Source organism: Haemaphysalis longicornis, unplaced genomic scaffold, assembly GCF_048455015.1.
Source record: "Haemaphysalis longicornis isolate Haplotype H1 unplaced genomic scaffold, Haemaphysalis longicornis Haplotype H1 scaffold_9, whole genome shotgun sequence".
In the NCBI taxonomy this organism is placed as follows: domain Eukaryota; kingdom Metazoa; phylum Arthropoda; class Arachnida; order Ixodida; family Ixodidae; genus Haemaphysalis; species Haemaphysalis longicornis.
Genome location: NW_027526460.1, coordinates 10,787,308 through 10,814,742, shown reverse-complemented (window position 1 = coordinate 10,814,742; position 27,435 = coordinate 10,787,308). Strand labels below are relative to the sequence as shown.

Here is a 27,435-nt window from a genome sequence, read left to right as displayed (position 1 = left end):
TGCGCGACGGCGCGTTCTCGAAAATCATTCAGGCTAGTTGTTAGGCAACTAGGCTATTGGATGATTAACGTCGCTCAGTGAGTTTTCTTTACATCCCCAGGGCGTACACAGCGAATTATCCTAGTCACGAAGCCGGAGTGAGGATTTCAGCGATGGGTACCATTCAGCGCTGGAAAAAAGAAGTCCCGCCAACCAACAGCGTTTACGTAATCGAAAACTGCGACGGCCTGTCTAGTATTTCAAACAAAGCTATAAACGTTTCTCCAGATGACGATGCCGTGTATGCAATAGTGAAGACAACGACGACACAAGAATGTCCTCGGAACAGACCGGGAATCGTCGGAACACTCCACAAAATAAGAAGTTACCTTTGGCTCCTACCACTGATTCACAATGAGTTCTGGATCTCAGCGGGATTTTCGCTCATACAGCCATTTTTCCCTGACTTGGTGAGCAGCCAATGCATACTTTTTTGCTTGATTTCAGTTCTTATTTGTTTTAAACTAATATATAGAGCTTATCGTCCATTCTTAGTTACGAAGAACATAGTAAAATATATCAAGGCAAGAAGAAGTAAACTTGACGCAAGGAGCATCATGTCTAGCATAGTTTTATCCAGAATGGAGATTGCGTTCCTTAGATGCTTGTTTTCATGTTCCCTCTCCGCTCATAGGTAATTCTGAAGCACTTTGGTCTTAACAAAAAAAAAGGGCATGCAAAAGTCAAAATGAGCCATCATTTGACAGACGCGATGCCACAGACAGTGTTATTTGAATAATTTACTCGGGTAAAATTCGCGCTGAATGCCACAGTTTATTCGTACTTATTGTTCCCTTATGACATATAGTCTAGGGTAAACACTTGTTAACGTGTGACATAGCCATTCAGATTAAAAATCAGTAATTACGTGCGGTAGCCTTAGCTAACTCATCTAGTGTAACGTTTGTGTCCCTGCAAAACAGGCCTTATCTAAAGGTACGCACCCATTGAAGGCATGCCACGACAAACAAGTGCGTATGGTATAAATGAGAATGGAAATTAAGCATTGATGCAGCATTTTCTTTTGAAGTGCTTAATGGAATCTGCAGAACTTTTTGCAACCTTTCTTTGGAAATCTGAAATGCTTGCACAAAGTAGTCAACCAACACATCCAGTACTTATATTAGGGCGTTGCAAAGTGTCTCAGCCAAAATTTGCGTCTCTGTGCCCATCAGATAACTTGAAAACTTCACCAAAAACTTCTCTGTCTTTGCCGGTGTTGGCGTTCTTCTACCGCTCGAATTGGGTCATTACAGCGATGTAGCGTCTATTCGCTGGCTTTCCTTCAGTTTCAGAAATGAATGCATCCGAAAGCCACTTCAACAAAAAAAGCCACAAAAGCAAAGCTGAAAGCGAAGGCTCATCTGCTGCGGCGAGCAGACCCCGCAGCGCCGTTCCGAGCTTGCGATAGCTATAGTAGTTTTCGTAGTGCTTCCAGACAAGAAGGAAAGATTGAAAGCATTTTCCGGAAGCGTTGCAGAGTTCCCTCAATAATACGTAGCTGCCGCTTCAAAATCGCACACAAACTGTCTCGAAGAGGCATTCAGTCCTTTGGGCGGACCGCTACGCATGTCTGGCCCTCCACAATATGTGCAGTCACAATTTACGGCAAGTAATGAAACCAAAGTGCAAAAGCTATACCGCCTCGTGCCTTCCGTATGACAGGAAGGCCATCCTACATGTACTAAACAGGAGTTCCGCACGTGCCACAGCTCGCATGTAGCAAAATACTTGGATACTTCGGGTCCTTGAGGTTCCAGGATTTGATGAAGGCCCCCACTGAAACTGGAGCAACAGCTTATTTTTTGCGACCTCATTTTGAGCATTTATTGTTTATCCAACAAGCAAAATTGAATTCAATTGCATTTCAGATTCAATAAAATTAATAAGTTCAGGAAGACAGCTTTACATTTGCAAACTTTCAAACATTGAGCTTCAATTCAACGATCTTGTAAGCACACTGACTAAAGGATGTACAACTCACTTTTAGGCCACTTCAAGAAAACTGCCGGCGTGGAAGTACGGATTCGTTTTTTCTACTTACAAGGCCGGCATGCTGCTCGGTTCAATCCTGGCGGAGCGAATGGTACGCAGTTACCCTCAACACAATTCCTGTGATTGTCATTCGGCTGCCATGCATAATATTCACGTAATGTTTTTGTCCAATTTTCTACCAACCAGCTGAAGATGCGTCCACCAACAACTTGCTACCTCTTAGGCCAGGGCGGCTTTTTTCTATTTTTGCTGGTTTTTGGGTGAGTAATATTGCCAGATCTAAATTCACCCGGTTTTGACCGGGATAAGAACGGTGCAAGGAAATCTACGTTTATTGCAAATGTAAATACCTGTCACGTTATCCGCCCTGAAGCCCTATTCAACGGGTGGCCAGTCACTCCCTATTCATGTCCCGCCTGTCCTGTCCCTTGCGCTGTTTTAATCATGGATTTCATATCCCCTGTAACGAAATCTGTCATGAACATGTCGACCCCACATCAACTTGCCTCACATACACCACACTTAGACACGTAATTTCTTACCTTTCTTCTTGACTTCTTTCTTAGCTCGTTTGTTCTTTCGTACGCACGGTTTTCGCAAGGCGTCTGCGCACGAAATAAAACTGCTTTCTTCAAACCACATACTACATCTCGTACTAGATCACCGCTCATCCACTGACTGTATTTTTCTCCACTTTTCAACAGTTCTCGACTCCTCCTCCTCCTTCTCATTTCCATGATGGATGAACTACCATATTACCGAGTGAATAAATAAACAAATATTGTAAATTGTGAAGCTCATAGAGAAAGCTCTCCCTATAAGCTTTCCTAGGCCACCTGCGGACCATGTGACATTTGTCTCTATGTCTAACAACTCTCTCAAATCGCAATTGACGAATGCTGTTTTTGTTCTTTTTTACCATTGTTATTACCAATACGAAGAATTTGGTACCGCGCATGCTTCTCCGCCATCCAGAGCTTTTTCGCTCGGGCATTTACATTTCGACTCTCCCTCTACCAACCCAACTCGACGTCGTTTCTCTAGACATACGTTGTCCTTTATGCATCAGTTTTCTCTCCATCAACGTCACAGTTTTGCGTGCTTCCCATTTCCCACTTTTGTTATTTCTTTTCTTTTCCTTTTTTTATCCTTTACCGCTCTCCAACTTGCGTCGATACCCTCGTATAGTTGCCAGATGTTAGTTTCCCCGCTATGTTAACTTTCCCGAGAGTCTTCCAGGACGAGAGTGAGGAGAAATGGAATCCCTGGCAGGCAACGTTTGCATAAGAGTTTTTTGTTCATTGTTAGATAACCCCTTACCACGAAAGCTCCTACTTTCGAAACTGTTCGGCGTAAAAAATCCTTGTCAGTGTTCTCCAATTCTTGTATTGTCTGTCCCCAAGTTTTTACCTTACATATATATATATATATATATATATATATATATATATATATATATATATATATATATATATATATATATATATATATATATATATATATATATATATATATATATATATATATATATATATATATATATATATTATTCCGGCTTCGCGAAAGGAGCAACCCGCAGAGACTCCGATGAAGGTGTCGGTCGCCCGAGGCACGGGATATCAGGGTGGCAGCCGGTGGCGCGTGAATGAAGATGATGCTGATGATGGGAGTGTTTCTGGGTGCTATGAATGGGGAGAATGACCACTGTAGCGATCGGTATCAAAACATCTCTCACACTAATATCCCCGGCGGTCGAAGCGGCCAACCTGGCCGCAAGTTAGAGGGATGGCGATCGGCGAAGAAAGTGTTTTAGACGCGAAACATGCAGTCTCAACGCCACGGCACCGACGGTCACTGACACCACACGTAGGAGTAACTAAGTACTTCACTGGAGAGGTACGCTGAAGTACTGTGTACGGGCCAATGCATCGTGCCAGAAACTTTTCACATAATCCTGGAGCACGTAGAGGTGTAGAAAGCAACACTTCGTCTCCTGGTTCAAAGGTGACGTCCCGGTGATCTCTGTCGTAGCGAGACTTCCGGTCATTCTGGCAGGACTCGGTGTTGAATCGGGCGAGGTTCCGGCAAATTGATCTGTCATGGTAACTGTTGGAGAAACCGGGCAGGAAAAGAAAGACGCGTCCAAAACAGATGGCGGATGCCGGCCATACACGAGGAAAAACGGTGAAAATCCAGTTGTACTTTGAACAGCAGTGTTGTAGGCGTATTTTACAAAGGGAAGAAGGGCGGCCCAGTTTCTGTGGTCGGGGTTGATATAAAAAGAAATCATATCGGACAGAGTACGATGAAAACGTTCTGTCAGGCCATTTGTCTGAGGATGATAGCTTGATGTGGTCTACTGAATGGTACCGGCAGCCCGAAGAACTTCCGCAAAGACTGCTGAGAGGAATATGCATCCTCGGTCACTTAAAAGAGTGCGAGGTGGTCCGTGACGTAAAAAGATGGCTTGCAGAAAAAAATCAGCGACTTCGGAAGCGGAGCCGGTACGCAGAGGAGGAGTTTCGGCGAATCGAGTCAAATGATCGACAGCAGTCACAATCCAGCGATGGCCAGTCGAAGTTGAGGGCAAAGGTCCATATAGGTCGATGCCAATGACTTCGAATGGAGCGGAGGGCAAGGCAGGGGCTGTAGCATCCCTGCAGGGGCTGAGGTTGGGCGTTTACGACGCTGACATGCAGGACATCATGCAACATATTTTGCGACGCTGGTGGAAAGGCCAGACCAAAAGAATCGGCTTCTAATGCGGTCGTACGTTTTGTTGAAAGCAAGATGACCAGCCATGGCGTCGTCGTGGAAGACTTCCAGGATTTGGTACCGAAGACAGCGAGGGATGACTGGAACCCATCTGTCGCCGGTAGGGTGATAATTGTGACGGTAAAGCGTTCGACCATTCAAGAGGCGAAAGTTGTTTAGTTGGCGGCGTGAGCGGCCATTAGGTGGTGAAGCGGAACCATCGAGTTGTTCCATGAGGTGTCGGCAGTAGGAGTCGGTTCGTTGAAGAGATGCAAGGTTTGACGGAATATCGTGTTCTGCTGTGCGCAAAGGCGCCATTGTCAACGTGGGTGAAGAGATGGCAGGGGAAGGGGTATCCTCGGGGGACGGCTGTGGGCAACGGGACAGGGCGTCAGCATCATTGTGAGTCTTGACCGACTTGTAAGTCACCGTAAAGTCGTACTTCTGTAGCCTGAGAACCAAGCGGCCAAGGCGTCGCGATAAGTGTTTGAGCGAGGATAACCAACAAAGCGCATGATGGTCTGTTACTACGGAGAAGTGGCGCCCGTACAAATAAGGACGAAATTTTTGCACGGCCCAGACAACGGCGAGGCATTCCTTCTCAGTAATTGTAAAGTTCTGCTCAGCAGGTGTCAAAGTGCGGCTGGCGTAGGCGATGACGCGCTCCAATGACGAATCATTGCGCTGTAGATAAATTCTCTGTTTCAATTACCTACCACATCCTCCCCTTTGTTTCCGAGGTTTTCTTGACTGCCAACCCTTATTTCTGTCTTATTTTCAACGAGCCTCTCATTTCCTATTCTGATTCGCTATATGCATAGCGAGGGCCTCTGTTCTGGCAGTCTTGGTGCCATAGGGAGCTTAAGAGGGTTCAACGCTGGTTTACCACTCTCGACATGTCGTAGACACTCGAGTCACGGCCCGGGGGTTAAAAAGAAGGTCCCCTTCACCCCGAGAAGTCAGAGTGGCGCTGGCTACCACCCCCAAGCACAGGAAAAAATTACATTGACATAAATACCCCACAAAGTGGAGGGGGAAAATAGCCCCGCTGGTAGCGTAGTGGTTATCGCACCAGACCGGTATTCTGGAGGTCGTGGGTTTGGATCCCACCCGGCGGGTATTTTTTCTCTACTTTCTTTCTTTTTTTCCAAATTCTTTATCTGTTTCAATTACCTGCCACATCCTCCCCTTTGTTTCCGAGGTTTTCTTGGCTGCCAACCGTTATACGAGCCCCTCATTTCCTATTCTGATCCGCTATATATATATATATATATATATATATATATATATATATATATATATATATATATATATATATATATATATATATATATATATATATATATATATATATGGAAAGAAAGAAAGTGGAGAAAAAATGCCCGCCAGGTGGGATCCGAACCCACGACCTGGCTTACGACATGGCATTTTTTCTCCACTTTCTTTCTTGCTTTCCAAATTCTTTATCTGTTTCAATGACCTACCACATCCTTTCTTTGCTTTCCGAGGATTTCTTGACTGCCAACTCTTATTTCTATATATATTTATATATATAGAAATAAGGGTAGGCAATCAAGAAACCCAAAAAAAGCAAAGGGGAAAATGTGGTGCCCTTGGGTTTCTTGACTGTCAACCTTTATTGCTGTCTTAATTTACCGACCCCTCATTTCCCATTCTGATTAGCTTGTGCGTGTGCGCGCGCGCACGTGTGTGTGTGTGTGTATGTGTGTGCATGTGTGCGTGTGTGTGTGTGCATGTGTGCGTGTGTGTGCGTGTGTGTGTCTGTGTGTGTGTTTGTGTGTGCGTGCGTGTGCGCGTGTGCGCGCGCGTGCGTGTGTGCGTGCGTGTGCGCGTGTGCGCGCGCGTGCGTGTGTGCATGTGTGTGTGTGTGTGTGTGTGTGTGTGTGTGTGTGTGTGTGTGTGTGTGTGTGTGTGTGCGTGTGCGTGCGTGCGGAAAAAAACGGATAAAAATCCACAATATTTCACTTTCGCATTGCTTCAGCGTATTTTTATTGCATGCCTATCTAAACAGAACATTTCTCTGCGTTCCGCCGCACTTTACGCATTTTAACTCTCACCAAAACTTTACAAGCCAAGCCAATTACGAAGCTAATGCGAATATGCACTCTTCCACGGCACGGATGGCGTCGACCGAGACGCGTTGACGCTAGCGAGGTGTGTAAGAAACTTCATGCCGCTCGCACTACTCGCGGAGAAAATAGTAATCTTGTCAACAAAAAATAGCAACATCCCGTTGTTGTAGTAGCACCAGAATTAAGCATATGCTTTAAAACTAAGACCCAAGAATCCATAAGACCCAAGACCCAGGAATCCATCCAAGAAGCCAAATTATTTCACTCCAGTATGTCTTCGTTCCTCTATTTCCATATTTCACATCCCTGTGTACTAATATTTCAGTCCCTTCTCCTAGCCTGTATCATGTCCTCTTTTTCAATCCGTAGATTGTATAGGGCTGTTGCCTATAACCCCACCCATAGACCCCCACAGTAATCACAAAGACCTGACAAACAGTTCTTCAGAAGGACATTGAAAGGCGAAGTGAGCACTATTCATGCTGCCTGGGTGCACGCCAAAGACCTCAACCAAAACATTTTAACTCATCATTACCCGGAAGCTAATAACGCGAATCATTACTTCGCTCTAGCCTGAGAGCACCGGGAGGTACATGAGCCATTTAGCACTGTTGCAGCTAAAATGAGAATAGAACGAATTCTAAAGGCTACTTTTTGATGTAGTTGTGACCAGGCGTAGCCCGCAATATTCCTTTCGAAAGCATTATACAGGTTATTTGAGATTGTCGCGATGACCATTTCGGGTGAAACAGCATTCCAGAGTCTCCATAAAATGGAGCCCCTTGCGATGGTCGAGCTTTCACTCGGGACACCACCGCCGGAATAGTGTTTCGTGTATGTATATCGAATATCTATCAATCCGTTCATTGACTCGAGGTTGCCATTCTCCCCTCTACTTCTAATATGATGCTTATGTTGTACTAGCAGGGCGTTCACCGCTTCGCGAAACGCGTCATTTTCCTGTCTGGCGTGCCGCTTACGGCCGTCCCTTCCAGCAGGACTTTCGACGTTGGTGTTTGACAGTGATGCTGCATCGGGTAGAATTGTCAGGCATAACATCCCAATGCTATGCGTGTGAAAGCAAGCATCGTTCCAGGGTTCAGTCGCATCCATACGCACGTTCTGTGTCGGGAAAAAACAATGGTCGGTGCCGCGGGAACCTTGCAAGAACACGACCCTTCAAGAACATCTCTCCTCTTAATTTATGAACTGCCAATCCCTCCTTTAGTCCATTTCTTTTTCCCCTGTCCTATAGCACGGTCTCAGACCGACTTCATGTGGCATAAACGTACTCTAATAAATCAAAACCAGCAATATTTACGGGAGGGCACACTTGGATGGTTATTTATAAAATTCCGTTCTTGTGCGCGAGCCTTAAACTCAAGAGGGACACTTCCTGTTTGGATCTTCTTGGGGATTTTTATTTTGGCGATGAAACGCGAAGCGCTCTCAGATTTGTCACTCAAGTGAAAACAGAACTGAACGAATCACGAATTCCCAAAAAGGCTGATAGAACTTCGTCCACGTCTTGACAGACATTTCGTGCGGTTAAACGACATGTAAAGTAACTACTTCCACAATCGGCTTCATTAAACTTTCGATGTGCTCCCCCTAGTCCATGAGCGCCGGGCTGTTGTTTTTTTATGCACAGAGCACGAGAGCACTTCATCCGCGCTACGTTTAAGGATGTTGCAAATCTTAAGTAAAGCTTCCAGCACGAAGCAATCATCTGAATGATCAAGGAGTTTAAAAGGCAGTATCCTACTACGCCCTGAAGCCCGTGGCAATCAAATGTCTTTTAGGTTAACTAAACCTCCTAACGTTCTTCTTATTCCCAGGATTGGGGTGTTCTTATTCGGGCTCTTAAAAATAGTCATTTTTTGCGAGAAATTGCACGCCGAAGTATCGAAAACGAAGTTTTGCACAGGGTAACGCAAACACAGGGCAAAACATTTTGCCTGCACCTTGAACACATGCCATGTTTCACCAAACTGCGTGATTTGAAACGCCTCTATCTGTGTCTTGTTAGATCTACCTACTGGATACGAGATGGGGACACCTTTCTCGGTACATCATTGGCGGCTGTTATCATCGGAGGAGCCACCAACAACATGTATCTTGTCAGCATGTTTGCAGTGGTCACAACAAAATTCGGCGAAAACAGCGGTATCGTTATAGTGAGTGCTTCTTTTATTTTTCGTCGTCGTTTTTGTGGGACCCACATAGCTTTTCTTGCGCTTCGATGAATTTATTTTTACTTTTTCAGCAGAAATTCATTTTTTACTGGCGTCCTAAGTGACCTGCCTATGTCTTTAGTGTATATTTAATATTCTTTGTCTCACCCGCAGTTTCTTCCACTGAATTATTTTTATTAGCTCCTTCCATATTAACCACCACTTGTATCCTTATTTTCAGGGCAGCCTCGAATTCCTTTGGGGGACCGGAAATATGGTGGGAAGTTATTTGGGAGGCATCCTAATTGACGTAAGTTAAACAACAAATCTTCATGCCTATCTTGGTTCAATTCAAGTCATTGCCTTCTGGAATTAACCACTGATTGATACATATCACATTCAGTTGATGAAATGTTTGCCCCACATACGTCGTAGCAACAGATCTTGAGTTCATACTTATGGTATGATACTGTGATAAGATTAGTTTTGTGGCTTATACTATTTCCGCCATTCTTACGGCCCTGTATTAGCGCTGGAGAAGTAAACTTCGGGGCTCTGTGAAATTTTAAATACTCACAATATGCCCCTTGCCTATTGTTGAACACAATATGTTTCGCAGTACTCCTGTAGACAACGCTTTAGTCCAAATATGATGTTTTTTTTTAAAGCGAAGCTTTTCCGGCCTTACTGATGACGGTGTCACAACCAAAACGCACTGCAGGAAAGACAACTTTACACAACGGGAGCGTACATGATGATGATGATGATGATGATGATGATAGAGCAGCAACAAACGCTTTCCGTGGTAGGAATCGAAGCTGGCAAATTTATCAACCAATAAAAAGTTTCACGTATCCAAGTTGCCTCCTTGTGAGCAGACTTGGATGTACACGTGGCAAGTTCAGAATTGTGGTTACTTTCGATCAGCACTTTTCAGCGTTATAGGGAGGGTGTCGGCCGTTCATTACGTCCATGCCACAACCATCACCACGGTTCACGTTTGAGGCGGCGAGTAAAAATTAGGATTTATGGTACTAGTTCACGCCAATTATATTTTAAGGTCTTACTGGTTATCAGTAATGATTTGCCCCGAAAGAGGCAGGAGCTGCAAGGCAACACCAACGCTTGCATTGCATCAGATTAATCGACTGTTTTATCCGTAATGAATAAAGCAAATCAGTCTTTTAAATTCTTGTTCGAAAATGCAGTTCCTTTTCGTTGTATAAAAAATTCGATAATCAAAATGAAGGGGTTATTTTTTTTTCTTGTCCCGTGACAGCTCTGGGAGTATCCTCTTCCGTTCTTTGTCCTTGGCGTCATTGTAATAGCCACTTTTCCCGTCATAGTGGTTCTCCGGCGAAACCTCGACTGTGATTCAGGTGATATTTTTTTTCCTCATAAAATAGTTGCCTTCAGTGATAGCCTATCTTCATTTGAGTATAGGGGGAGGGGAAGCGCTGCCAGTGTGTGTGTGTGTGTGTGTGCGTGTGTGTGCGTGTGTGCGTGCGCGCGCGCGCGTGTGCGCGTGCGTGCGTGTGTCCGTGTGCGTGCGTGCGGGTGTGCGTGCGCGTGCGCGTGCGTGCGAGCGTGCGTGCGTGCACGCAGATATGCGAGGTTGTAAGCTATGAAGTGAGTTGTAAAGATTACCGTGTTACCTTATAATCAGGCTGTCATGTCCTGGCCTTTTGCAGCGATTTACACGCATGAGTAAACAATAAAAACTTCGAAAGAATATGAAGGTTGATTGATTGTAGCGTTTAACGCGCCGACGCAACGCAGGCGATGAGGTGCGCCGTGGTGGAGGGCCCCCGGATTAATTTTGACCCCATGGGGATCTTTAACGTGCGCCAAAATGTCGTACACACGGGCGTTCTTGCTTTTCGCCTCCATCAGAAAAGCGGCCGCCGCGTCCGGGAATCGAACCCGAGACCTCGTGCTGAGCAGCGCAACGCCTTAGCCACTGAGCCACCGCAGCGGGTTAAAGTGCCCAAGTGTCTTGCTTCATGGGTTTCGGCGTGAACAGAGAAGGCTGCTGCTCGCTTGACTGTTAAGACGGCTGACAACTGTGAACATCTTCTAGCGCTCTACACCTACCATCTCTCATGACGTTCAACCTTTTCACCAATTCCTTTGCAAGAAAAATTAAGTATGATCTCAATGCGAAGCAATTTTTCGCTCCAGAAAAAAAACTGTACCGTAAACGCTATACTTCGGCTTGGCTGCTGCTTGTATACGCTGCGCGCTCATGGCCTTATTCAGAGAAACTAGTTCAACCACGTGTACACATGTTCAAAGTAGACCTACTTTTCTAAAAAACTGGTGCAAAATTGTTTTTTAGCACCAGGCCAGAACCAATGATGCCTCCCCGTTTTTCTTTTCTGTTTTGTTTTTAAGATAACGCCACCCACAGTGAGATATTACTTCCGGCGCCTCGAGCCGGTACCCTCAGTGATAGCATATATTTATCTCCACGCGTAGCAGAGTGCAGTTTTGAATCGTTTGAATATTGCGTGTGCTGCTGCTTTCTACAGCTGCGCTGGGATCGTCAACCCACGCGCCATAACGCATGTTGGTTGGAATGCAACACAAGTGGTGCGCTTCATGGGTTCGCGCGGGGCACGTCTGGCTCTACTGGCGCGGCGATAACACATACGCTTGCCGGGAAATAAAGTTTGCTTTGTGTTGGGAACGAAGGTTGATGCCAAAAACCGGCAAAACCACTATAGTCAGTACACGTTCATGCGCAATTCAAAGCTCCGAATATAGGACGGGGTAGCCACCAGCTGTGAAATTCTGGGCTGATTCCCTTTACGGAGTAATGGCCGGAACGTGTAGTGTTCAGAATATTGTGACACGTGACGAACGTATTGCCACACACTCTTGACAAAAAATCTTGTAAAAAGGTAGTAGCAGCTGTATTTACTAACTCCTTCCGAACTTTACTACCCCCCAGAACGGTACGTAGGCCCTACTAAGTGTGCAACCGTTACTAGTCTAGACCTTGCACTTAGTAACTGCTGCTTGTTCGATACTCACATTGACTGACAGTAACAAAATTCCATGAATGATTAAACATAACTACAGCACTTTTTTCACTGCAAAACACGATTAAAAGTTTCTGCAAATTCGCATGCTGACTTGTACATGCTCATATTAAAATGCATAATTCCAAAATTATTCATAAAATATTTGATTTTCGCGACAAGCCCACCAACTCTATCAAATGAATTTCCGCTGCTGGCTATAAAAGCAAGAAGAGTAGATGTATTTCTGAGGTAACGAAGTTACACTCGCTCTCCTCGTGCATTCCGCTGGTTTTCTTGCTCGATGCATTTGTTGTCTAGGTGCGTGTTGAATGCGTCTATGTCGCGCTGCGCACTCAGCCGATCCACATTGTCACGCGTAGCTTTTTACTAGGTTATGCATGGCCAGTTAGTAAAATCCACGAAGTACCTAGTCTATACTGGGACAAGTAACTGGTTAGTGTTCTGTTAGAAAGTGCAACGACCTTTTTTTGAGAGTGATCATACGCACCTAACACACAAAGCACTCGACTTTATTCCGAACTAAAAGGTGGGAGCGCAGCTGTATCTCTGTAAGCAGCTTCGTTCATGCCAGAAAGCGTTCACCACAATTTTTAATGCGGTGCATGCGGTGCATTTTTAAATGTCGTCGAAAGACGATAGTCTTCGGTCGCCCCTGCCAAGTAACTGTCTCTCCTATCTCCCCGGCCAACGTCTCACGCTGTTTCTCTCCTGTCTAGCTCCTCGCATGATGAACGGAATGGTGGTTCGTTGAATCCCATTCAATTTTTTCAGCTTTTGCACTGCTGACGCGCCGTCTGCGGGGACTTTCCGTAACTGCTGGGCTTGGCGCTCGAGCCACGTGCTCGAGTCTCAATCGCGAGCCCTTTTTGTATTTTGCGGTGATCATATTCCTTTTAACGCGTTTCTTTAGCCTGCTGCCGTTTATTTTTAATTAAAAGAATACTGAAAAAATGCCGCTAGGAGCCGCGTCGTGCATTCATGCTTCCCGTCGGCTCCCGCCTCGATTGCCATCTCGACCTGTAATTTCCAGTGAAACTTATTCCACGAGAATCGTTACATCATGCGGGTCACCTGGACACCACCGACAAGAAAATTCATATTCCTACTGGTCAGCAATAACCATTTGAAAATTGGGCCACGCCGCTCACTTTTCTATGCCTATCAGGCCTAGCTCTCAAGCCCCAGCTGTGCCGCGCTCCCGGCACGCGCTCTGCTCCCGGCAGCTGCGCCGGCAGCCGATATCGCGTCACGTAGCAGCCTCCTTCAAGCGTCATGACACTAGCCTCAGACCAGCCTACGACCCTCTGAGTGGACGGTCGTTGCCACGCTACGACTTCTGGAGACAAATACTGCGCACGAGACAAGCCCTGAAGAAGCCCAACCGTTAGAGTACGCTTCAGCTAAGCCCTGAACGCAGCATTCAGCCTCCCGCTTCCCGCGCACCGCCTGCTCCCCGACTGCCCGCCACCGACTACGAGATCATTATTCGCCTGCTCTCGGGCCTTCGGGTCGGAGCTTGGACCACTAACCAAATAACCAACAGCCGGCAAGCCGCCAGCAACATACCAGCCGCACAGTTCTACTCTCAAGTCACTGTTCAGCCCCAAGAACAAACCAACCTCATTGCCGTAAGCACTCCCAGTGACGCTCGCCGGCGTTGACGCCCTCCGTTTCCTTGCCGCTATGCAACTCGGCTCTACTACGTACGAAGTTACGGCCTACATGAAGCTCCCTTCGGATACTTCCCGGGCCGTCATTCAGGGCATCACCCCAGGCACTACCCTGCATGAACTCCGCATGGCCATCCATACCACTGGACCACCCATCTTGGACATAACAATGCTCGGGAAGTCGCATGCAGCAGTTATTACTTTCGACGGACCCGACGCCCCACTCTATGCGAGGGCGTACTCGCAGTCGCCCTTACGACCCCTCCCATGGTGATTGTATCCAGAATGACCCGATGCCTCCACCTATCCCAACTTTACCTCAAGCGCAAGAATTGATAACCTTCGCCACAGATAGCAGCAAGGCATTCCTGAGAGAAGCAGTCAGCACCATACATTCCCGGGTAGGCCGCGTGGATGTAAACTTCCAAAACTACGAAGAACGATTAGAAAATCTAGAACACACTAAAGACAAAAAGCACAAGAAGTTCAAGCAACATCCCCGGCCTCCTAACCCTGAACAAATGAAGCTACCTGACTGTGACGATGGGGACTCCTCTTAATTTCCCCCCTGACCAGAATACCACCGTATACAGCTCCAAATACACTTCTTGTATGGAAATATAATTTTCGCTGGTATACCAACAAAAGCCACTAACTTTTTCCGCTTGCTCATCCGAGCAAGCCGGACATCATCGCATTACAAAAAACCGCCACTCCCCGTGTTCAGCTCCGCGACTACATGGCTAATACGTCAACCCAAACTCCCACATTGTAGTCCTCATCCTCATGATTCTTTCTGCGCAAATTGTAACCCTACAAAGCACAAGAGACCACACGTTTACAGAAGTTCTCCCTGCCCATAAATCGCAACCAAGCTTGTTCGTACTTAACATTTACAGTCCTCGAAAGCATTTGCTGACGGGCATTCATGATCTACTAAAACGCGCCACGAGCAGTGCGAAACACTGCCCGCTGATTGTATTGGGTGATTTTAACGTACAGCGCATGGCTAGAGGCTGCACACGCCATACCATCAAAGGCACCAAACTTTAAGGGGCCATCCAGCAATTTAATTTTACGCTTCAAAACCACCCTCAAACGACAACTCAAACAGGGAATAGCGTTTCCTGAGACACCACCCCTGGCCTCACGCTTACCAAGAATATCAAGGACGCCTATTGGGAATGTACGCCACACACCCTGGGCAGTAACCACTACCTCCTTGCATTGACGACCACCAATTACAGATTCGCGCAACTCCGTTTCGCCACTGCCCGATTAACCAACTGGAATAAATTCCGCGATCATCAAAAAGATGCACAAATCGCAGACATAGGACAGTGGAGCCAAGATCTATTTACCACACTTGGCAAGTACACCACCGGAATGCCCCTTAACCCATACTTCCTGATATAGATACTCATTTGCAAAAACTATGGGATGGCCGCGCAGGACTACTAAAACACTGGGAAAATACCATACTAATGGAAGGCTAAAACAACGCACCGCTCGCATAACAAATGAAGCAGCCGAGTACACCGCACACCTAAACAGACTGAATTGGAACCAATTCTGTTAGAAGCTCCAAGGTACGCTTGGGACCCCCCATATACTCCGCAAGGTCATGGGCTCAAGAGAAGCAAAGATAACTACTACAGCTCGTCAATTTCGTCGCCTCATTCATAACTTCCCAACCTCGGAACAACAGATACTGCACGACCTCATGCAACGCTATGTAAACTCCCACTGTACCTCCCTTCCCCCCTTCCCGCGTACACAGGACAACCTAACCAAGAATTGGACGCCCAGAATTTCCCTCTATCAGAACTCGAAGCCGCCCTTCATGAACTCACGCGTAACGCCACACCTAGCAAAGACAAGATACCAAATAAACTCCTCAGAAACCTAGACCCCGCTAGCCTAGCTTGATCACCTGCTGGACTATCTCAATTCGCAATGGGCCCAAGGCACTGTCCCCCAACAATTGAAACACTCAGACATCCCCATTATACTCAAGCCCAACAAACCTGTCATGTTGGACAATCCCCATCCCATCTCCCTGACCCCTGCGCGAGAAAACTCTTTGAACGCCTCGTCCACAACCGCATCTCTGGATACCTAGAAGATGATCGCCACTTCCCCTACACCATGTTTGGCTTCTGTACCCACCTCAAAACACACGATATTCCCTTATACCTAAAAGAAGACCTTCTCGACCACCTTACTTTTCACAATCGCTATGCAATCCTGGCACTTTATATTAAAGGCGTATTCGACAATGTGTCGCACGAAGCCATATTCGCCGGACTAAATTTAGCAAACTGCAGACAACAGGCCCAGAACTATGTTAAGGCATTCTGAACAAATCGTACAACCACGGTGGGGTTAAGCCACCTGCGCACTGCCCGTTTTCCTACACGTCCCCAAGGCACGCCCCAGGGATCAGTGATTTTCCCCCTTCTGTTTAACATGGCAATGAAAGACCTACTTCAACTGCTACAAGACCTTCCGCACCTCAAACATGCCATCTATGCGGATGATCTGACACTATGGACCTCTACTGGCTCCAACGGAAAACAAGACACTTAACAGCGAGATGTCTGCATCAATCAAGACTACATGCAACGAAGAGGTCTGACATGTGCACCCGAAAAATCCCATCTTCTGAATTTCACAAAACGAACCTCAAAATAACTTAAGAATAAAATTCCTATTTCCTCTTCCACTAGTTACTTTAAACGGGCAAGCAATTTCCCATGCTTCTCAACTTCGCAAATTAGGTCTGAATATCCCACAAGACGGTTCCGGGTCACAAACAATCCTGCCATCACAGCGCACAGTAACCCAGCTAACACACCTTCTACATCAAGTAGCACGAAGACGACGCGGCCTTAAAGAACATGACACCACGAGACTCATCCAAGTACATCTAACAAATCGCATCACGTACGGCACACCATATGTACTCCTCAAGACTGCAGAAATAAAAGAAACTTGGCACTCTAATCCGCCAAACCTACAAGACAGTACTGGGCCTTCCTTCTACAACAGCGACCGAAAAATTACTGCAATTGGGCCTCTACAATACATTGCAAGAACTTATCGAAGCCCGTGAAGTCACGAAACAACGTCGGCTCACCCTCACACCCACTGGCCGGAATCTACTACTACAGTGTGCTATTCAGCTCAAGCCCGCAATGACCAAAAGAACGAATCCTTCTCAAATCCACTAGCAATGGCACATCGCCCCCATACCCCGCAATATGCATCCAGAGTACCACACCGCCCGCCATCAAGCCATAGCTCACCACCATTCGACTGCATATTCCCAACAAACCACCACTCTGTACGTAGACGCCACGCCATACAACAGCCCCCAAGCTTTTGTTTCCAGCGTCATCAATCACCAAGGACACGAGATCACCGCCGTCACGATTCGCACCACTCAACTCATCACAGTGGAAGAGTTGTCATCCCCCTCGCCTTACAAACAACAGAAGATTACATCACGATCCTCACAGATTCCCAATGAGTCTGCCGCAACTACCTCACCGGCCGTATCTCTTATAAAGCCCTAAAAATTGTACGTCACAATCTCCATTTGCTCCTCGTACATACCGTATGGACGCCAGGCCGCATGGGATTCGAATACAACGAAGCGGCTGATGCCGCGGCCCGCGAACATGTACTCCAGGCCGTATACCCTCCGCCCCGACCCCAACATCATCCGCTTCTCTCCTCACATAGGCCGATGTCCTCACCCACTATATGATACAACGACGGAAATATACATCTCCTCACCCTACTCTCTCCAGGACCAAAGCAGTTACACTACGCAAGCTACAGACAAACACCTTCCCCCACAATACACTCTACCACGCCATGGTCCCTAACCAATACCCAGCCATATGTCGGCTTTGTCCAAACATGGGGACTCTCTAGCACATTACCGTAGAATGCTCCAATACCCCTACCCAGCCACCACTCCCCAGCATTACCACACAGCAGTGGATGGAATTGCTGGCCAGCTCCGACTCCTCTACCCAGCGCATGTTGGTAGAGAGGGCAGCGCGAGCAAGTCACCTCCAAGGCATCCTGGACTGGGGACGCCTCTTGCCGGGCGGGCGCCATAATATCGCGCGTGCTGTCTTGAATAAAGTTTATTCAATCAGTCAAAATAATATTGCTAGCATCAGTTATGTATTTATGTTTTGACTCAAATATGTATAATGTTTCTTTTTGCTGAACAAGGTTGACAAGTATGGAGTATACTGCCAGATTTAGCAGATTGGAAATGTTTTGGCTATATTGTTCAAGAATTCTTTTAGCTTTTTGACGGCAGTTGAATCGAATGCCAGACAGACAGACAGACAGACAGACAGACAGACAGACAGACAGACAGACAGACAGACAGACCAAAATTTTCGCGTTTAAGTACCCCAGGAAAGCCTATCGTATTTTAAAAAGTCATGTTTTCTTGCTACTTTTACCATGGTGTCCCTCATCGTACAAACTATTTCTTGCAGAAGATAAGGAAGAGGTCCTTAGCACCGAAGAAGCAAGCGTCAACTACTGGTGGCTGCTTCTCGATCCCGTATTCCTGGCTGACATGTTCTCACTGATGATCGTATGGGCGATTCTGGGATTCAACGAGCCGACCCTGGAACCAAGTCTTACGAAAGTAAAAAAAGAAACTTTTTTTCTGGGTCAACAAGATTGCGTGACTGCAAAAGGTGGATTCTCAATGTAGCTCATACAGTTACAATTTTATTGAAGCGTGTTTCACGTGCGAGGGGTCCTTGCGTTTTCGCCTATAGTCCCTTAATACTTTTAAAAGGATCAAGTTGGCAACATTCAACTCTGCTTTATATGAAAGCTTCGGCAGCTCATGCTTAGCTACAACTTTGTTCAACCAGAAACATTGTTTCCGCCACTGAGGAATTACTGCTTTAATGGGGGATCTCCAATTACCCACTTAGTGCACCCTTATATAACGAGGAAAAAGTATGAAGTACTCGGGATCACGGCCAAAAATACGCAGACAGTATACTGACTCGGCGCTCGTACTGAAGTGACAGGAAGTTTAGAATACTTGGTCAAACGCAGCAAGACATAGCAGGACGTTTCAGCGTGCGATAACGCTATACTAAGTGACGGCGTAGCCATTGACGTCTTGCTCAATTGGGACGACGAAAGCGACTGGAATCGGATGTGTTGCGCTTATTTGAACTCAGTGGCCTGTGACAAAACAACGGCGGTGATTTGTTTGCAATCCTTTCAACGTCAGATGCTGTCATGCTGTTGCGAGAGCCGCCCAATACATAGAGAAGTGTCACCGCAGCCGTAGTAACGGAGAAAAGAAATATGATGATAATTAGTGCTGGAGGGGGTAGTGGTAAAACGCGTTTATTCTGGGGCTAGATACCACGAAAACGGGATTTCAACATGTGCCTCGCTGAGCTTCGCAATCACGTCGCTACCTCACCTAGCAGCGCAGTAGTCACCAGGCGCCCAGAGCGCTATGGGGGGCCGCGAATACCGACATATCCGTTCGGCAAATGGACACTAGTGTTTTCGCGCTCGCTGCGTTGTAAGCAGTGCTGAGGTACCCTGGTGCCTTTTATTTGTCGAAAAGCCCCTTAATTTGGACTACAATTCACCAATAACTATAATGTAGTTCAGTGGTTCTTGAATGGGAGTCCGCGAAACACAGGGGGTCCGTGATGGCATTTCAGGGGTCCAAGGAAGCCTCCCCAACTCTCTCTCTCTCTCTCTCTCTCTCTCTCTCTCTCTCTCTCTCTCTCTCTCTCTCTCTCTCTCTCTCTCTCTCTCTCTCTCTCTCTCTCTCTATCTATCTATCTATCTATCTCTCTCTATCTATCTATCTATCTATCTATCTATCTATCTATCTATCTATCTATCTATCTATCTATCTATCTATCTATCTAGCTATCTATCTATCTCTCTCTCTCTCTCTCTCTCTCTCTCTCTATCTATCTCTCTCTCTCTCTCTCTCTCTCTCTCTCTCTTTTCTTTTTCGCCAACACTTGCTGCCCATACAAAAATGTGGCTCCAATCCACGCTGTGGAGGTGGTTGGAAAGCAAAGCTTTAAACGGCACCCACAACAATTTCCCACGCGACGTCACTTGAATTTACACACGTGGCTCTACAAAGAGCGAAACCAGAGATTCTGCCAGCCGTTACCTGAAACTCGCGGGGGCGCCGTCCCGAACGCTGCAGCAGCGTCGGCCACGGCCGGGTTAGAGCGGCGGACGCAGCCGCTTAGCCCGGCTGTGAGCGGGGAGAAAGAAAGCGGAGGGGAGCGACTTTCGAAGGGTGAGACAGAGGAACCTATAGCCATCCTGATGTGCTAGCTTGGGGCTACACCACGGCGCGACACAAGCGCAGAGACCGAAACCATTCGGCATGTGAGCTTAGTGATTTCCATTTATACCGATTTAAACTAGTTAGTTTAATAAGTTTGAGAACTGCGAGAAAGCTGAGGGAACTTTTATAATCGCTATTTATCAGAACCAGTTGGTACTTTCGCCTTTTCTAAAACCTCTAAAGATAACCCAATTGGTATTCACCAATTTGGGAAACGTATCCGTCCCATTCGTGGCAAGCAGTGCGCAAAAGGTAGCGTTTCTCTAGCAACCGGATGTCTGTATGTGGTTTGTACATTCTGTTTTCCCGTCTTGCAAACCAGTCCTTAACGCATGTTTGCCGTACAACCACTTAATTACGTCGGGTGCGGGCTACCCTGGTGGTACTGTCGAACAAGTTAATCAAGCCGTGCGAAGGAAGCGCGAAATGGACGCGAACCTGCTCCAAAACAGGCCCAAAACGACAGTCACTAAAGCAGACGACAATGCTGTACCGCCGACGCCGACGCCGGTGAGAAGGCACTTCCGCGCGGGTAACGCTGGGTAAATTCGCTACGCCATCTCGAGTGTGCTCCGTGAGTGAAGACAAACCCTCCGCATCCCCCTCCCCCCAACGCCTTCTCCGCCGCGCTGGGACTTTGTTGTCCCGCACGACACGAAAGAACCGTTGGTTGGTAGAGCTAGAAGGCTTTGCTTTGAAATGTTGCTTGGCTTTATAACATGTACGTTTATTCTTTTTCCGCGTAGCATATCTTTTAACGTCGGCTTTTGTCACAACACGCCACCTGAGCAAGGAAGCCAGACACATAAAACGCAGCATGTGTGTTCGGGCGACTTTCAGCCGCAAGAGCAAATCGTTTGAGAATGCGACATGCATCAGTATAAAGGCCACCTTCAAACACCGGACGCTTTATATGCGTGGTAGAGTTCAGCTGCATGTGCAAAATATCTGAAATTATAACGCAAATCATATAGAATTCATCCAAAGTACTTCATCCAGTGCCGTTGCCAGAAATATTTTTCGGGGGCTGTTGGACGCCGCCTGTAAAAAACAGAAAGAGATCGTGCGCCCTAACAAAGTTTTAGCCGCTTTTGGCTTTAATCAACCGAGACCCTTCTTATCTATGCTTTGACATCACACTACATTGATTCAGTGTATGAATAGCATAGGCAAAAAAGGCGAAAGGAAGGGGACGGTGGGGAAGGGGGGGGGGCGGTGCTCAGAAACCGAAACACCTCCCCCGTCACCCCCCGCCCCCCGGCTACACCCCTGCCTCCTCCATCACTCCCCTGTCTCCATCTCTCCTGCCTCCCCGGCACACTCATGGATGAGAACAGCTGCTGTAGCTAATCGTGTGTATCCAGCGGTTAACACTACACATAAGCAAAACTTCGTGCAAATAACCAATTCCCCTGTTATGTCTTTTTCCTTCTTCTAGTTTGGATTAACTAGTTCTGAGACCGGTACGGTTTATACTGTTCAATACGGATTCTACGCTTGTGGATGCGTCATCGCTGGAATTATTTCCCATTTCAAGGTAGCGTGCGTACTTTTTTCGTACAGTATTTGTTTTCGAGAAAAACATTTCCATGTTCAATAATGAAAAGTATTGTATAAGTTCAAAGCCACATCAAGCAATTAGTTGAACCGTGGCTAGGGCTCTAACGAAGACCACACGAGCTTGAGTGTGCGATGGAGAATATGAAATTTATTAAATACTGTGTAGCTTTGTGCGTAAGGGTTCCGAGCCTTGCTACACTGAGTTCTGGTTTAATGACCCAGTTACCTACAAGCCTGTCATTTGTAGGTGATGCGGGGTGTGTTAGAACTCCACAAATGTTCGAGAGGGGAATAGCGGCCATAGAGAGCCCCGTTGCATTTTCGACAAAAATAGTGAAATTGAAAGCTCGCAAAATCATTATCAGATATTCGCACTGATGTCAAGGTTCAAGCTGGCTTAGTTGTCCAAAACACCGTCAGCGCCACAGATGAACCAAGTTGTCAGTAACTACACCGTCTTCACGGCAAGCAGTACTAGCATCCTACCTAAGCATTTTATAACATCTTCTCTACATCTTTGTTCCCAACCGATAGCCTCTGTGTGGCTTTCTTCTAGTTCAGATTGCCATTGACCATACAATGAATGCTAGTTACAGCTATCAATGTATAATCGGGAACTGTCGCTGCGGCAGAGAAGTGCACACAAACTAAAATTTTCCTCCAAGTTCCCAGCATTTACATTTCGGATACCGCCTTTAAGTGGTTTTCTTTTTTTAAAGACCAAAGTACCTTGTACTTAATTCAAACGAAATAACAGCATCAAATGTTGTAATCTGGACCTTACGCGATCCATCAAGCCCTAACTAGCGTGGTGGTGGTGGTGGTGGTGGTGGTTGTGGGATCTGGCGGCGTTAGCCTGGCTGGATATGACGGCAATTGCTCCGCCCAAGCTCCTCCTAATTAGCCCAAGGTAGTGTCCTTTTACCACAAGTTTGCCAGTTCCGTCTCATGAAGGAAGCTTAGGAGAAGTCGTGACACGTCTCTTCGCAGCATCCAATGTCTCCTTGGAAAGACGATGGGGTCCAGAGTGCTGTGTGGGGCTGTCAGCTTTCGAATCACTGAGAGCATTGCAGTCTGCTCGACATCATGCTCTAGGCAACATATTACGTAGTGGTGTACATCCCCTATCACTGTACATGACGAACACACAGGCAATCGCACGAGGCCCACATTGAATAGCCATGCTGTGGTCTTCGCTGAGCCCGTTTGGATGCAGTACAGCAATGCTGCCTCCGATCTTGTAAGCCACTTTGTGACGCAAGGCTGGTGAGAGGTATTTCCCAGAGACTTGAAATGTTCGGCCACTGTTCGCCTGAAGTCGTTCCAGTGATTGGGGGAAACTTTAACTGTCGGTGCAAATTGCAGCGCACTCCGTGCCATCTGATCAGCGGTCTCATTGCCCTTGACGCCAACATGGGATGGAATCCATTGAAACCGCACATTGAAACCCTTGCTGCTAAGTTCTTGCACAAGCCGCAAGGAACGCTGACAGTCCTTTTCCGTGGGGATCCCACGCTGCAAAAGTTGTAGTGCTGCGTTTGAGTCAGTGAGAATTACAACTTCCTGCGGCTTATACGACTTAAGTTTTCTCAAAGCAGCCGCAATGGCAATGCACTCGGATTCGGTGGAGGACACCACATGACCCAGGCGTGCTGCCCAGGAAACCTGGGCATCAGGAATGATATACGCCGCTGCACTAACCCCTCTGTACGGATCGACTGAGCCATCCGTAAAAATTCGGAGGTGATTGGGATAAGTGTTCTCCAGATGTTCAAGAACCAAAAATCTGGCTGCTTCCACTGGCGTGTTTCGCTTGACTCTCATGTGAGGGATATGTATCTGACACTGCAGGCTCTCGTAAGACCATTGCGGCATTTAGATGGGAAGTTTCCCCGGCAACTGATGGCACAATATTCTCAGAGTGTTAAGAGCACTGTGCGCATGAGAGGCCGTCCTTGATTAAAGCCGCCGTATTATTGCTCTTCCAGCACTGGTTTCCCCAAGACGCATTACCTGCGTCAGTAACCTCTGTGACGCCCTCAATCGAAGTGTAGCAGACTGGCTCTCCCGTATTACCTTCTCGTTTGCCGCTCCCTGAGGAACTCCCATTGCTATCCTCAGCCCTTTGTAATAGTGCCTGCCATTTCCTATTGCAGGGCGACTGCTGGTGCATGGTCTTGGGGCAGTGCCTATCCTGTGCGGCGTTCATTATTATAGCGCCAGCGCCATTCGTAGCAGCAGAAAGGTATATACACACGTCTGGTTCGCTGCTTGTCTCGAAAACTACAAGGACTTGAAAACTTCATGAACGTGAAAGAAACAAGACATGACAGTTGACCTTTTCCCTTGTAGGTCGCTTAATGCATTAAGTGCGAGAATGAACCCTCCGACTGGGCAAGCTTCAAGAAATAGGGCTTTACGAAATTAAGCTTCAAGAAATTAAGCTTGCCATCCGACATCTCTGGCAGGTGGCGCGCACGTTCTATCTATTCGTGGGCAATCTCCACGTGAGTACGTGTCACGTGTTAGTGTGAGGGTAAAGTCCTGTGGAATTTTTTTTTGTACAGACGACAACCCTGAGACTAGTCTACTGAACAAATTATACGTTCTGCAGAAGCCCTCTGCATGCGTCAGTGGCTTTAAACGGGGCATATTGTCATGATTTTCGTTCGATGGGGGATTAAAAGACCAACGTAAAAAAGGAATGTTTTTTAACGTTTCGGCCGAGGAACCAACCTCCTTCAGAATGACGAAGCCCGAATTTGGTCCTCGGCTGATACGCCAGATAGCCGAATTAAATACGCGTAAAAATAACAAACAATAAAGACGGCCTGACAGCCGATTTGGTAAAGCATCGGACATGCAATCCGAAAATTCGGGATTCTGTTCCCACTCAAAGCGCATGTTTATCTGCACTTTCTTTCTCTCGTTCTTTCTTTCTTTCTTTCTTTTTCCTTTTATGATTTCTTTCTTTCTTTCTTTCTTCCTTCATTTATTTTTTTCTTTTTTCGAGCATTAAAAAAATTAAATCTACACGTCAAAAAAATGACGAACTACTCTCCCTTTACCCCATGATAGCGTTCTTGATTGCAGGTTCTCCTGTCGACTTCGGAAGGTAGTCACCGGACAATACAATAATCGTGCTTGCGTGCATGTGCCTGTGCGTACAGTCATAGACGAATGAAATGCGAAGATGCAAATATGAACGAGAACACACAAATAGCGCAATTACTTGCTATGCAAGTCAAATTGGCGCATCACTTCATAACAGCAACAAAGTTTCTAAACGTGGCTTTCCAAATATACCACAACCGCGTCATTATGTCACCTCCACGAACCGAATGCTTCAATTTTGAGTGATGTGGTTAATATTTTCGTGTTTGCTTTCCATTTTATCATGTGCGTACAGGTAACCAGAGTAGGGACCGAACCCAGAACTTCCGATTTGATCTCGGATGCATTAATTCGGTAGGGCATCCGAGATCATATCGGAAGGCGTGGGTTCCGTCCCCATTCTGGACTCGTGTTTTTTTTTTTTTTCCTTTCTTTCTTGCGTAAATTTAAAAATTCTAACTTGACCAACCGTAGTAAAAAAAAAAGCCTAACCATTCCCCTATGCCACCTTTCGCCTTGTAGATTTCCGGCATTGAAGAATTTTGAAAGACAGAAAAACATGAAGAATTTTGAAAGACAGAAAGAAATGTAGAAAAAATGCCCACCCGGCGGGCATTTTTTCTCCACTTTCTTTCTGTCTCAAAATTGTTCATCAGTTTCAACGACCTACCGCATTCTCCCCTTTACTTTCCGAGGCATTCTTGCCTGCCACCCCTTATTTCTAAATATATATATATATATAAATATATATATATATATATATGTGTGTGTGTGTGTGTGTGTGTGTGTGTGTATATGTATATATATATATAGAGAGAGAGGCCGCTCAACTGCATAAAAGCCACCCTTGCTTTAGGCTATTATGCCACATTTCATAAAGATTCGGAGCGATATTGTTTTTGTTTTTTGGTTGGTGAAACACAAGCGTTCTCTGTTGTCGCATTACATATGACGCGAAAAATGTGACTATGTTACCGAAATGATTCCCATTTATATGCATATCATCTTACAGACAGCTTTGGAACGTGTACGTCTGTCAAGCTATCACTGGCTTGGGAACGTCGTGGACATTCATCTGTGCCTATAGCCACGCAATCGGTCACGTTGCGTGAGTAAAAGGCCCTCTAAAAGTTGCAACCTAAACAAAATGGGAACGGCAGTGGGGAAGGAGGGAGTCGCCTGTATTTGATCCTGACTTTACTTCTAACAGGCGCCGTGGCTACCCGAGCAACATTCGTACCAATGGCTTCGTGTCTAGCTGCGTTTTCTCTATCCTGGTCTTAGGGTAAGTTGCGCTTCAACACTTTCACTGGTAGACTGCTGGAAGATCGATGCAAGTGTGTCCCCTAAACCTTTCAGAGGAATGATAGCCCCGCCTTTGTCGGGATACATTTTTGAAACATACGGATATCAACTGGCCTGTCTGGCGCTCAGCGGCTTTCTGGGTGCATGGGTAAGTTAGCACGACCCTCTATTACATAAATAAATACGTATGTGCGTGCGTAAGTATGCATGTGTGCGTGCGTGCGTGTGTGTGTGCGTGTGTGTGTGGAGGGGGGTGAGCGTTCTTGCGCGCGCACGCACGTACACTTCTGTTGTATAGTTGTTGGGACAGCCAAGCCAACGGCTGCAACTGTTGTTTTATCAAAACTTTCCCAAAAAACAATAATATGAGAATTTCACTCTAAGCGACTCTATCCAAACTCTACTCCGAGTTATTTACTTGTCGTTGTTCGTTCACATGGAGGTTGTAAACGTTACAGAATTCTCCCCTGTTACCAATAGATGGCTACCTACAGGCTGGTGAAATTCCGTTTATTTCAAGTGAGAGGAGGTTCGCGCTCGAAAGTGCGAGACGCCCTCAGTCCAGGGCTCCTGCGGCGGCTGCCGTCCCGCGTGACCGGTCGACTAAATGTCGCTGGTCCTCCGGGCCCGAGCTGCATATCGCGGCCTCGAGGGCTGGGGCGCGAATAATGGGCGATGCCGGTGTGTTCTGGCAAGCCCAGGTGGTGTGGTACAGTGTTGGATGTTCGGTGCAGTGGGGGGTATGATATGCCGGAAGCTGAGGTGGGAGTGGGGAGCCTGGTTACAAAAAAACAGCTCCAACTATCGTTTGATCAAAATTTCCTCAAAAACAATTATATGGCAATTGACCGCTAAGATAACTCTACCATCACTCCGAGTTTAATTCCCTTGTCATAATTAGTTCACAGTGACGTTTTCTTTTCTCCCCTCCCCAGGTTCCAGTCATGTTGGCCGTCTGGATCCAGACAGTTTGGACGACGTCAGCTTCTAGAGCAATCAGCGGGCAGCCACAGAATAGGCCCGGGTTCCCCGAAACGATCCGAGTGTCATTCAGGACATGCCTGCACAGTCCATGAACCACTTAGCCGCTTGCAAATTCCTTAAGTATCATCGTTTTATGATGATTAGCCGTAAGGCGCCTCTTTTAACGTAGTTGTTGTAATAAACTTCTTATTGTCACTCACTTGTATTTTGTGAACTACGGGGCATGCTAGTGTAATGCTGCAACGCTGCGACGAGGCAGCATGCCGCTTAACGATGCAGAGTAATGTACGACCTTTGTTTCTGCATTTCCGC

At 46.6% G+C, this 27,435-nt stretch overlaps 1 protein-coding gene across 1 annotated transcript; it reads left to right on the top strand.

Moving 5' to 3' along the window:
• LOC144152010 (MFS-type transporter SLC18B1-like) lies at positions 1 to 27,322 on the top strand. Its single transcript, XM_077683195.1, has 13 exons — positions 1 to 449; positions 2,030 to 2,125; positions 2,221 to 2,294; positions 8,911 to 9,058; positions 9,297 to 9,365; positions 10,335 to 10,434; positions 18,299 to 18,453; positions 21,599 to 21,697; positions 23,877 to 23,965; positions 25,847 to 25,942; positions 26,045 to 26,119; positions 26,194 to 26,287; positions 27,075 to 27,322. The coding sequence occupies exons 1-13, from the start codon at positions 153 to 155 to the stop codon at positions 27,213 to 27,215; spliced, it is 1,533 nt and encodes a 510-aa protein (XP_077539321.1). The 5' UTR covers positions 1 to 152; the 3' UTR covers positions 27,216 to 27,322.
• Positions 27,323 to 27,435: the final 113 nt, after the last annotated feature.

Bases quoted from the DNA above. Each gene is read 5' to 3' on its own strand.
- LOC144152010 (XM_077683195.1), top strand. From the start codon at position 153: ATGGGTACCATTCAGCGCTGGAAAAAAGAAGTCCCGCCAACCAACAGC. The intron at 2,295-8,910 runs GTGAGTAATATT...GTGTCTTGTTAG, and splicing joins CTATTTTTGCTGGTTTTTGG to ATCTACCTACTGGATACGAG. The intron at 9,059-9,296 runs GTGAGTGCTTCT...CCTTATTTTCAG, and splicing joins AAAACAGCGGTATCGTTATA to GGCAGCCTCGAATTCCTTTG.